The sequence below is a fragment of the Ammospiza nelsoni genome, chromosome 4 (assembly GCF_027579445.1).
Source record: "Ammospiza nelsoni isolate bAmmNel1 chromosome 4, bAmmNel1.pri, whole genome shotgun sequence".
NCBI classification, from domain to species: domain Eukaryota; kingdom Metazoa; phylum Chordata; class Aves; order Passeriformes; family Passerellidae; genus Ammospiza; species Ammospiza nelsoni.
The window spans coordinates 66098918-66111781 of record NC_080636.1 but is presented as its reverse complement, the minus strand read 5'-3'; the positions used below and the strand labels follow the sequence as shown (position 1 = coordinate 66111781).

Genomic DNA, 12864 nt, shown 5'->3' with positions numbered 1-12864 from the left:
TTTTTTTTTGTGCTGCCAAGAGAAGTTTGCCTTTCAAAACATGAACGTTCATCTGCTTATTATTGGAGATTTTTATGTAAGCCTTTTTTTCACATGAAGGTTTCCCCAATGAGAACTTGTCCTTGCCCTGTAGCATAATCATCTGCTGCATTTCCATTTGACCTAGGCATATACCTGTAGTCACAACTCCTAGAAGACCCTGCTTTCACAGGGCAAAATGTACTTTCTTCTACAGCTGTTTCTCTCAAACCCAGAAGGTATTTTCTTGGGAGTATGGCTTTGGTGCCTGTTGTGAGAAGAATACTCTCCTTGCAACTCCTGAAACTTTTTCCAACTCCCAAAGAGTGAGAGCTGCAAAGGGATGCTGTCTCTGCAGCACGTGGTCCCCAGGAAGATGGCAGAGGTGGTCGTCTCTCCTTCTTTGTCATGCACAGGTCATGCCCTTATTTGGCAATCTTTCCTCACTGATGTCCTGCTTAGGCTCACCTGATCTTCCTCACCACTTGAGGAGAAAGTATTCCCCTTCAGGTTTCCTGGAAACATCTTGTCCAGCCTAAACAGGCAGAAATGGAAAATTACATCCCTTACTGCTGCCCTCTTGCAGAAGAGGGGAGCAGGAAGCATTCTTGTCCTTAAACATGCTGTTCTTTCTGAGACCTTGGGAAATGAGCTAAGGGGAAGGGTTCTGGGGAGGGCCATGTCTGCATGATGCTTGCTACTCCTTCATCCCATGAAGATGGAAGCAAAGTAGGTCAGAAGACAACAAGTTTAATGATACATGTAAACACTGTTAGGAGCTCTCAGGAGCAGCAAACAGGCAACATCCTTACAGCTGAATTTGGATTACATCTCTGATTTGTAGTGTGATACATTGATGGCTCTGCATTTTAGCAGTCAAAATGCAATGGAATATATTTCTCAGTATTAGAATGCCATTTAAAAATATTTTGCCTGAAAAGAGTAAGGTAAAGAATGTTACTCTCACAAACCAATGGATTACAGAGTTTCATGACGAATTTCAAATCCAAATATTAAGAACTTGTAAAATTCCAGGTAGTTGTCTAGAATCAATGGTTTCTCTAACTTCACCTCTACAGTGAATGTAACTTTTCTCACTCCATTTACTACATAGTTAAGTTTTCTTCTTCATTTCTGAAAAGCAGTCAATAAATTACTGACTTCATTGCAACCAGAGGTATGTTTATCTTTCTGGTTCAGCATCTTAACGCTGAGCCTTTGCCTCTAGTCCATAGGAGGCATCTGTCACCTCCTCAGCTGGCACTGTATGAAGTGGCTACTGTGTGTGTATCTATGACATGATGGGAGCCTCAAGGCTTACTTTTCTGCTACATGGATTGAGTGACACTTGATATAATGGTGCTTAGGACAGGGAGATGGCTCTTGGCAAACTCTTGGAAAAAATGGCAATTCTCTGTCTGCAAAAGACCAGACAGCATGGTGCAGTATTAGAGATTGTAGTTGATAACTCATTTTTTAGGTCCTCACTGACTGGATTTGTGAATAGATTTATTATTTTCATCTTTGTTCTCATCTTTGTTCATCACTATGCAAATAACTAGCAACAATAATAAGTGAAAAATTATTCTGGCTTTTTCAGGCAAAATCAACACATTCTTGGAAGAGAATTCTGAAGGAAATCGTCTTTTTGTTTGAAGTTCTCTCTACTAATATGGAAACTGTAGGCTGAAAATTTTCAGTTCAAGCCATGAATTTTCTATTTAATTGTAAATCTGAAATGCTAGCCCTCATGGATGGTCCTTGACAAATATAGCTGATGTCAGATACTTTCTTTTAGTATTTTTTAGATGATAAGGATTGAATTTGCTCTGTGAGATTGTTTAGAGTAAGTTGGCATCAGCTTTCCTACCTTCCTCTGCCACTAATTTTGAAGCATGATCGTGAATCACTGAATTGCTATCAGAAGCACTGATAGTGATTGCAGAGTGATGTTTGCTTTCTCTCTTCTCCTTCCTCTTCCGAGTGCTGCCTGGTCCTGGACACGGCATCAAGTGAATAGTGGCAAGACATGGCCAGCCTGAGCTTGTGTGTTGCCTAATGAAGCAGCTGGCACTTCATCTGATGCTAATACTGTCATTTTTGAAAAGACATCTATGAAACCAAACCAAATAAGCTGCTTGGCTGGAGGGATGAACGGCGCTTCGTGCAGGATGTTTTAGACGCTTGCTATCAGCTGAGCTGCGTATAAAAAGCTAATTGCTGTATTTTTCCTTCTTTTTCCAGCAGCTTGAACTGGCAGTTTTTCCATGCATGTTTTCTTCTCCCACCCTCTTCCCTTGTGCCCTTCATTTCAGATCTGAATGAGTGTGGACTAAAGCCGCGGCCGTGCAAGCACCGCTGTATGAACACCTACGGCAGCTACAAGTGCTACTGCCTGAATGGCTACATGCTCATGCCAGATGGAACCTGCTCAAGTACGGCCAGCCTCGCCGCTCGCTCTCTCCCAGCCTCCCAAAATCCCTGCTCCAGTTGCCCTGGACAACTCCTATGAAATGAAAATGAGTCCCCAAGTAAAAGATTAATCCTGCTGGAAATTAGGCAGCTGCACAAGATGAGCTCTTTTTTTGCCTAGTTAAATTAGGCTGAAAAAACCAGGAACAATTGTTTTGATTTTTATTAGTTTTATTGAAAGTTTCCCCCAGAGCATTCTTCAGTGCTGTAAATCACTGCTAATTGGCCTTTGAGGACAAGTGCTTGCAGTTTTCATTGCAAGACACCTGCTTTCTGCTGCCTTTTGGCCTTATGAACGTAAAATCTTTAATGTTGCAGATGTTGGTTGTTTGACTGGTATAAAAATTGTACTGCCATCTCTCTGGGGATCAGGTTCCTACTTGTTCCCGTAAAAACAGTTACTTTGAATATCTGGACAGAGGAAAGGGGAGAGAAATTATCTTCAATTGGAGATACCCCATTTTTAAAATGGCAGTAACTGTCCAGGAGAGTCTTTAGTACATATTAGGCTTCATATTCTGGGGACTGTAACACAACTTACTACAATTGTGGTAGTTTTCTTTTTTTTTTTTTTTTTTATTTTCTTAGAGAAGTAGTTTGTGGAAAGAAAAATTTTACTAGCAGATGTTTTTTCTCTTTGAAGGATACAAGCATTTTCCCACTTTTATCATAAATATGTGTTGTCTTAATTCTCCAAAATTCTCAGTCACTTTGTAGCACTGATCATGATCTTTATCTGAATGTGTTCAATCATTTTTCTCCAGATGCCCTTTCTTGCCTGATGGCAAACTGTCAGTATGGCTGTGATGTGCTGAAAGGAGAGGTGCGCTGCCGCTGTCCTTCTCCAGGGCTGCAGCTTGGGCCTGATGGCAGGACTTGTGTAGGTACGTGATCAAATGCAGATTTAAAAACTTTAATGTTTTTTTTTCTCCAGAATGCTTTTACCCTACCACAGAATGCAGTCCAAGAGAGTTTATCAGAGGTACTTAGAATGCATAGAACAGGCAGTTTTAAGTTGCTAATAATGAGAGTAGTAATAGGGCTGTTGCTCAGGTGCCCTTGTGTCAGAGATTGCCAGTGTTTTCAGTCCTGCAAGTTTTGTTGTCTGCCTAAAGCCCATACAGACTCCTTGGTATCCAAGCCCTTGGCCCTTGCCACTCCTGCTACTGGGTCATTTTAAGCTATTGCTAACTCCAAAATACCTGCCTGCATAAAAAAAGGAATGGGGAGATCACATTTCCTTCATACCCAACAAGATTATGCCTGGAGCAGTGGGTAGAGGGTTAATTTGTAAAAATCACCGATATCATAGTGGTGCAAAGTGAAGGTCTGTGCATGTTCCTAGTATTAGTGGGATTAAATGTGCTGCCTTTCTTCCGTACTGTGATAACTCCAGGTTAAAATAAACACAGGAACTTAGAGCGTATGAAATATTTTGTTCCCACGTTTGTGAACATGGAAAGGGTGCTTATGGTTAATCAGACTCTACTATGGTCTGAAGAACAGTGTGACATGTGATTTCATCAGTCATTAACTATGCATCCTGAGTGGGATATGATGCTCTAGTGATTTCATTATTTATATTCTATGAAGTGCTACAATTCTATAACAATTCCATCAGTAACACTGAAAGAATGTAAGAAAATGGGGACATCCTAATCATCCCTTTGGATATCTTGGCTCACTGCAGGGTAGGTGTTTCTCCAAGTGCCTGACTGATGGTGACCAAAAATTTGTTGGCAGAGAAAGGGACAGGCTCTGGATCTTCTGATGGGAAGAGCAGGCTCCACACCAAGTCAGAGGCTTTCTGAAGTGCAAGATTGGCACATCTGTGCATGGAAAACATGGAAAGAACAGGACCTACTGTTGTTGCATACTGAAGGGATTAAGTTGTGATAAATCCTATTGTGAATATTATGGCAGAGAGATCTTTGAAAGGTATTTGTGCCATGCCATAGTAAGCTGAATGATTTTAGGTACAAATTCAAGAAAGCTACACCAAGTAAAGAAATTTGCTAGAAAAAAATGCTTGCAATGTTCTCCTAGTGTTCATTTTTATATTCAGGAAAACTTCATACTTTGAAATAAACAAAGGGTACTTTAAAGCCAAAGACTAACACTCAAACCAGTATTATGAAGCTCTTTGAGTTCTTCAGTGCAGTTTTCAAAAGAACAATTTTTTTCCTTCCCAGAAAGGCAAAGAACTGTGTACCCACATTTTAGTTGGGTATGCATCATTCAGAATGACCTCATAACCTATTTCTAAAATTTCCACAAGAATTTGAGAGCAGCCTGGTACGATACAGAGAAAATAGTTACACCAAGAGATGTCTGTTCTTCCTGCATTGTAACATAATGTTCTCCCCTTTTTTGGTAAGAAGTGATTATGACATGCACCCTTTCTGTGTTATTTCTCTTTCAAGTTTGAATTGCAGTTAATACACCTCAAAGAGCTGAAGCTACTTGGGACTAAGGCTGTGCTTTTCCCTCATGTTTGTACAAGCTTGTCACTGTTGGGGAAGTTGTTGGCTCCAGCAAGGGGCTGGATAGTGCTGCAGTACAAATAAAAGTGTAGGTGGTGGTAAGAAAATTGAAGTGTGCATTGCCTACAGCTCATGAGATCCTTGTTTGAGGAAAGTCTGAAAGACAGCTGGGAATGCAATGCCTATTTTTAGCACAGGTGGAAATTTCTCTGGGCATTATTCTATTCTTAGTTTAACACTTGCTGAGCATTCCCTTGTTTAAAATGTTCCTTTCAGACAATCAGTAAAGAGCCACAAATTTGGCTATAAAGGTAAATCATATAAACTAAATGACAACAAAGTGAAAAAAATAATTCAGGAAAGTATTTGGTGAAAATGTGGATTAAACAGCTAATTAGTTGATTAATGACTCTTGAATCAATAAATCAATTGGTCTTGCCAGATTTTTGGGTTGGGATTTTAATTTAATGAAATGAGCCATATACAGATTTCATCTTTAAATGTTCTGAAATTATTTAAAGGCTGAAAATAATGATTTTTCACTATAAAATTAATTATTTCCTTTTTGTGTGTGTTTAGAAAATTGAAGATACAGCCTTGTAAACCTAAAAATTATGCTATTTTAAAATTATTTAGGTTATTTTGTGCTTGGTAATTTGGTCATACTTGCAACAAGAGAGAGAAGCAATTCTGCTTCTCTGGTGGACACTGACCCTCACACTGATTAGGTGCTGACCATCACACTGCCTCGTGTGCCTTTGGAGCAGCTCCCTGATGCTGATGTGAGCTCCAAATCCCCCCTCCATGCCCTGCTTTTCACAGGAAGCAGGTATGAACCACAGCACGTTGCAGCAGGCCAAGGGGAACAGCTCCACAGCTTTTGGTCCAGGCATGGATTGGCTTGAAAGAAGCCACAGTCACTGTACTGTTTGAGAGCTGCACCAAACTGATCACAAGCACTAGCATATCATCTTGTGGCTACTGATCAAAAAGTGGATTTCCCTTCAGCAATGAGCATCCATGCTCCTCTCATTATATGCAAGTGGAAAGCTGTTACATTTTTCTGTATTTTTGCATTAGTTTTGAACAGTGTGTTGATTAACAGTTCTGTCACGTATCTCTAGGACATATAACTGCCTACTACTGCTGCAATAATTTAACATAATTTTTGCCTTATGTGAATTTGCAAAAATGTGAATTAATATGAATATGTACAGAGGAAGAAGCAGGACATGCTACATTAGGTTTTTAAAGATCATAATCCATGCCATGATAAAGTATATTCAGTGGCTAATCTTGTTCTTACTGAACTACTTTTTGAAGCTGTGGTTTAAAGATTAAAAAACCCAACCAAAACCAACAAAAAACCCAACTAACTCTTAGTAATCAAAAGTCTTGAACTTGCAGCCTTGAAATAATATTTTAATAAAGGATAGAAAATTGTGACTTGTTGATGAAATTGTAATAAGAAGCATGGTAGAGTTTGTAAAACTTAGTAGCATACTCAAGGCCTAAAATGTTAACAATAAATTCAAATCAAGAGACAGATTTATAGGAAGATTCAGGCATGTGGAGAGGTGCCCAGTATTGGCCTTGTTTTCTTTCCCATTGAGGCCTTTACTGCACCATTCCAGCAATGCTCCTGATGGAGAGAGAGCAGTCAGGCGGGCCAGGAGTGTGGGAGCTCAGGGGTTGAATCCTTTTACTGCTGTCCTCAGTAATTCTTCATGCAGAGTGGGACAGTGCCAGCAGGAGCTCCTGGGACGACCCATCTGGCCAGTAATTCATGGCTTTAAGTCACTTCTCTTGGCTGTGGGAGCCCAGCTTGGAGAGAGGCTGAAGCTCCATCTCCCCCACTCAGGTAGCTGCCCTAACTAACCAGCAGCTTTGTGGTAACATATTTTCTGTGCACTGGAGGAGGCTCTGCCTTGTTCAGGCCCCTTTCACAAGAGCAGCAGGGCATCAATCACTCGGCTTTGTTTTGCACTCTTGACATCGGCAGCTGAAGGGCTCCTTTTGGGAAAAGAACTGCGTGGAGAGCAAAATCTTGCTTTCCCATAGATCAAGAGCCTGATAGAGCTGCAGAGCAAAAGCTTGAACTGTGCCCTGTAGATAACCAGCAAACACGAGGAGCTGCGTGCGTCAGAAGCAGCCAGGCATGGCAGGTCTGTACTTCAGTGGAGAATTAGTGTTTGAGCATTCAGCAGCCTCTGCTCGGTGTCCAAGGGCTGCAGTGACTGGCAGCACAAGCAGCTTTTGTGTGTCAGCCTGACCTCGTCTGAGAGGCAGGGAGAGCAGCAGTGGGTGAGCATCAGCTGCTCCCTGGGCACCTGCCTGTGACCCAGAGCTGAACTGGAGGGCACAGCCACAAGTGCTCATGAATTACTGCTGGCTGACCAAGGGCCCATATAAAAAATACTTTGGCTATTCTTTAGCTTTCCATTATGTGAAACTAGTTTCATTTGAACACCATACATTGTATTTTAACTGTTACAAAGAGTAATACAGTTCCTTTGTTTCCACAGATATTGATGAATGTGCTACTGGGAGGGTTCTCTGCCCACGATTCAGGCACTGTGTGAATACCTTTGGGAGCTACATTTGCAGGTGTCATAAAGGCTTTGACCTGATGTACATTGGAGGCAAATACCAGTGCCATGGTAATAACAAGCTATTTCTCACATGCATGTAATAGAGTTGTGTATTTGAAAATGAAATTAATGCTCAAAGAGGAATGCTTATTTATTATGGCTGAAATGTTGAAGCAGGTTGTTTTACACTGCATTGGTATTTTAAGAAAGGGTGGATTATAGAAATAGGCTGTGAAAGAGAAGGCATGTATTTGGCCCACATTCTTGCAACTGGTTCTTGTGTGGAAGTTAGTGGGGAGAACAGAGGTGATGACCGCAGGAATTCCTTTCCAAAGCTGTTTTTTCCTCAGGGTTCACTGTTCCTGGCAGTTGTAGGCTTGGAGCAGTGTATGAGCTAAGGCTGTGTCTGAGCTGTAACACTGGTGTGCTCCATAGCATGTCCCAAGATCCAAGATAAGAAAATGTGCACACCCTATCCCCTCCCAACCCAGACTGCCCAGCTTTCCTTCCCCTGCAGACAGGTGGGGAAGAGGCAGGAGTTGGGAAATAACCTGTTTTTGTCTGGACATGAGGCTGGAATGCAGCTGGTGTGTGCCCTTCAATGAAGATATTCCCAGGTCTCTCTGCCTTAGTTTCACAGGGTCTCAACTGGTTATCATTCTTTCACTGAAAAAAAGAGCATGTAGAGATAATTTATGTTTGCTTAAGTATCTTTTTTCAGAGAAATTCGTATTCAGAGGGCTAAAATTTGGAGATTTTTATTTGCATCACTGACAATAAATGTGGATATGGCATATAAAATGTTTCCAGCAGTTTCTACTTGATGTAGAAACATCTATACAGATGTACAATATAGAAAGAATTTTATGAAGAAAAACTGATTTAATATCTGTGTGATTAACAACATGCGTATTCCTACACTCTTTTTTTTCTTATTCTGTCACCTGTAAGAAGTGGTTGTTAAAATCGTGATTTTAAAGATCTCAGCTGCAATCTACCTGTGGCATGTGTGAAGCTGATGCTAAGGTAAAAGCTGAGCAATACCAAAGTTTTCCAATAGTCCCTATTTTCCCTAATGTTTGCATCACCACATTGATTTGTGACTGTCTATTTTCCTTTTCCCACTGGCAAAAGCTTTTTTGAAATTATTTTTTTAAAACCAAAATGGTATTAATATTTGGGGTTTTTTGCAGGGATAAGCAGAAGGTCAGGTTTCTGTGAAGCAAATTATTTTTTAATGTAAATTTTCTGTTGCAGATATAGATGAGTGTGCTCTTGGCCACCACCAGTGTGGTAGCTTTTCACACTGCTACAATACTCCAGGATCCTACAAATGCAAATGTAAAGAAGGGTACAGAGACAATGGAACAAACTGCATACGTATGTAATGCTCCTTCTAAAATAGAGATTCTGAAAGTTTATGTGTCCCATTTTGTAAACTTTAAGGTACAGCTCTGTCAGACTTGATTTCTCTTAACTATTTTTAATACAAAATAAAGGGCTGGTGAATGTATTTGGAGTTTTTTAGGTCTTAGCATGCCTTGGTAAAAATATCTTTCCCTGAGACATTTTCATAATTAGAAAGAAATTCACCTCTCCCTATTCACAGCTTGATTCTAGAGGTTGCTTCAGGATGAGAGCAACTGAGTAAGCAGGGTAGGTCTGATCAAACAGATCATATTATTCATGCCCTGTTGTTATGTACACTCCACAACTGGCCCATTTCAGCAGCTCACCCCATCCACTCCCTGCTGCTTCCCAGATGTGAGAAGAGCCAGGAAGGAGGGTTTCTCTGGAAGGATTTGCTGTTGGAAAATTCCCTTGGCCCCCTTTCTCTTGGGAGAAGCAGCCACACCCTTGGTACAGAATAAGGTGTTGGGGCTCTCCCATGTTTGACGTCCTACAGGAGTGTGCAGCTCTTTGACATCTGCTGGATCTTTTTGAATCTGCATTCCTTTGTGGGTCTTTGGTGACTCACTGATCTCTTTAAAGAGCAGCACCATTTTTCCCCTTCAGCTGTAGCTGTCATGGTAAAAGGTGTTCTCTCACATCCTGAGTGCTTGCAAGTATATGTGGGCACATTTCATGTGTGTTACTGGGACATGGTCCTAAGGGGTGTTTTATATTTTAATATACTTTAAATGTCAAAACTGCAGGGTACTCAAAGAGATAGTAATAAACAAGTGGCCAGAGGGAAAACATTTTTACCTGCTATCATCAAACAATTCACTGTTTAACAAACAGTAGTTCTTCATTTTAACTGTGTGCTATACTTGAAATGCTTATACACAAAATATGTGACTAGAGTTCTTACTGAGCCTTTTAAGATCTCTGGTGAGATGTAAAAGGCTCATTAACCAATAGAAAACAACAAAACATATTCTTGCGTTTCATGTCTTCAGAAACTCTCCTTGTGAGACTAAGTTAAAATTTGGTGTCCTTTCTGAAACGTTGGAGGAGATGTTACTGTGGGCACTGTCTCTGGGGTGAAAGTGGTGCTCAGTCCAGCACCTTGTTTTTATGAAGACTGAAAAATGTCATAGTTTCCTGGTGTTTAGCAAAGAGAAGGATCTAAATGAAGGCTGACTTCATTCAGTCTCTAAAATAATTCTGCTTATTGACAAAGAGAAATGTTTAGAAGGAAAGGTCTGCAAGAATTTTCTTAATCCAAAGGTATCTGGCCATCTGTGATCAAAATGCTTGTAATGTCAGGGTCTTAATAAACTTGCTTCCACTCCTGATTATGGACTTGTCCAGTTTAGGGGGCTGCTTAACCCATGGCTTCCTGCCCATGCTTTTTTAACCAGCAAGCTTTTGTGTAAGTTTTGCCAACTCTGAAAGAGACTTGATGCTGGAGAGGATGTGGGATGGAAGTGTCTTGACCTTCAGTCATTCTAAATTATCTCTAAACTGCTGCGGTGCCAAGTACAACCTAAAGGGATGTGATAATTTAGCAGTGCTGATGCTAAAGTATGTTTCTAACTGGAAACCTTCAGAAGAAAAAAATTTATTTCATCCAAGTATTTCTGTGTCACAATGAAAGAGATTGTTAAGTTTCTGAGGTGAGAGGCTGAGATGTCCATTTTGGTCCCATTTTGATTCTCTTTGCAGTTATTCCTATTGTTCTGATTGAACTACCTGGTCCATATCACATATTCAAGACCAACTGCACTCTCCCTGAGGGAGGCAGGGGTAGAATGAGCAGGATTGTTGATGCTGAAGGCACAACTCCTCAGACCACTGCCTGTACCTGCTTTTGTTACAGAAAGGCCAGTGACCAGGCCAACAGCTCGTCCTACACCTGTGCCAACAGCTCGTCCTACACCTGTGCCAACAACTCATCCTTCACCTGTGCCAACAACTCATCCTTCACCTGTGCCAACAACTCATCCTACACCTGTGCCAACTCAGCCTGCACCTCGACTGACACCCAAGCCAACCATGAGATTTGTGCCAGTGACAACAAGGCCGGTCATGACACCAGTGGTGAAGCCTCCACCTCCAACAACACCTCAGCCTACAACAGTAATACCTACACTACCACCACAAACAACTCCTCTGGTAACAACTGAAGAGCCTGCACATGTTCCCATTGAAACTACAACTTCCCAAGGAGTTATAGATGACAACAGGATCCAGCCAGATCCTCAGAAACCCCGAGGAGATGTGTTTAGTAAGTAATTTTCCATATGCCTTTGTTTATCAAGGCTGTGGATGAAAGCATGCACTATACTATGTTTGGGATTTTTGGAACACTATACCATTGAGAACAAATAAATGAAACTGAAAATGGTTATATGGTAAAGCTGCAAAAGTAGTTATTTTATTACCTAACAAAAGTTTGCGATGGAAGTTCTGAATCAATCAATCAAAAAAGTGTTTATTTGTCCCTCCTGAAATTACTGAGTCTGTTGTCCTGTAGAAGTATGTAATTATGCTTTCAGATGAAGGTTTTAAAGAAATGAAAGACATTTTATTGAAAAGGATTGAAATACAACATAACTCATAAAGTAGTCAATGGATTTAAATTCAGAGAATTGAGAGTCCCTCCTAAACAAAGTGTTACCATAATTTTAAGAATGGTAAAGAAATGGGATCATGCCTGATTATCTAAAGACCTCTATGTGACCTCTTTTGTATGGGTTCAAATACTCTCAGATGTTCATGACTAAACAATGGGAAAAATGCACAAAAATAGCATAGAGGGTAATTTTCTGGACTGTATCTGTGGAAAGGGATACGTGAAAAGCTGAAGATAGTAAAGATTCTAATAGCATGAAGACATGTAACTTTAGGAGCTCCTCTGAAGTTTACAGTGCCATTGTGCCAGCTTTAGTGCATACCACAGGAGACATTACTGGCACTTACAGAGCTGTGCATATCTGCCAAGAAATACTCAACACCCGATTTCATCTTTAGTTCTGCGGCTAATTTTAGAGATGGGGAGGGTGTGTTGGATCAGCTCTCCAACTTGTTGTACAATCAAGCTGCTGAAGCAATGTAGTAGGAGGAAAAGTTTGCTGTCTCAGAGCAGGTGCACAAGCTATGTGGGAGTTTTTTTCTGGTTGCTTTGTGATCTATGTGGTAATTTCTTGGGCTTTGTTGTTCCAGGTCATTACTCAGTGAAATATTTTGTTCCTTGTAAAAGAGTTTTCCCTGTGACATTTTATCTGTTGTAGACAGTTAGAAAATGGAGAGTGAAGCTGACAAAAGTTAGAAGACAAATTCTGGTATTGCTTAATAGAGTGTACTTTTGGCTTCATATTCAATTAAAAATATGGACATATGTTTATGTGAAATTTTAAAAGGAAATATAATAAAGATTTATGAAGCTTAATCTAATGGGACCCAACAGTTAAAGATATTGTTTTGTGGAAATTATTGTAGACTCCAGCATTATGCTTCCCACGTGTCTGTCTCATGTTGCGAGTGGTCTCTAGAATACTAAAGCAGAGGGCTAGTGTTCAGTGTTCTGAATTTTTGTGAAGTCATAACAATCCTCTATGTAAAGCTTATTATTTACAATTAGTCTTTCTATATTGTCCCTAGAGGGATTTTGAAGCTAATGCTTTCAATACATGTGTTTCAGATGAAGGAGTTTGGAAAATAGGAAAGTGAAAGCCTTTGAAGTTTGGCTTGGTCTGACTGCAGCTTACATTGTGGTACATATAACAAACACAGGACCTTTGCAAAGTGTTTATCAGCTGTTGGTTTAGGTCAGCTGCCACACTCTGAGGTTTGTGATATACATACACAGCTTCAAAGGCTTCAGTGCACGGCACAGCAGGACTGAAACAGGT

The 12864-nt window shown here is 40.5% G+C and overlaps 1 protein-coding gene across 5 annotated transcripts in view; it reads left to right on the top strand.

The window, feature by feature from the left end:
- The window catches only part of NPNT (nephronectin), a 49611-nt gene that overhangs the window by 22497 nt on the left and 14250 nt on the right, over positions 1-12864 (top strand). For 4 of the 5 annotated variants that reach the window (XM_059471049.1, XM_059471047.1, XM_059471046.1 and 1 more), the window contains 5 exons: positions 2334-2453; positions 3255-3374; positions 7499-7633; positions 8822-8944; positions 10830-11237. In XM_059471049.1, the coding sequence (XP_059327032.1) occupies positions 2334-2453; positions 3255-3374; positions 7499-7633; positions 8822-8944; positions 10830-11237 (906 nt within the window). The remainder of the gene's footprint in view (positions 1-2333; positions 2454-3254; positions 3375-7498; positions 7634-8821; positions 8945-10829; positions 11238-12864) is intronic. The other variant, XM_059471051.1, reaches the window with a different exon arrangement.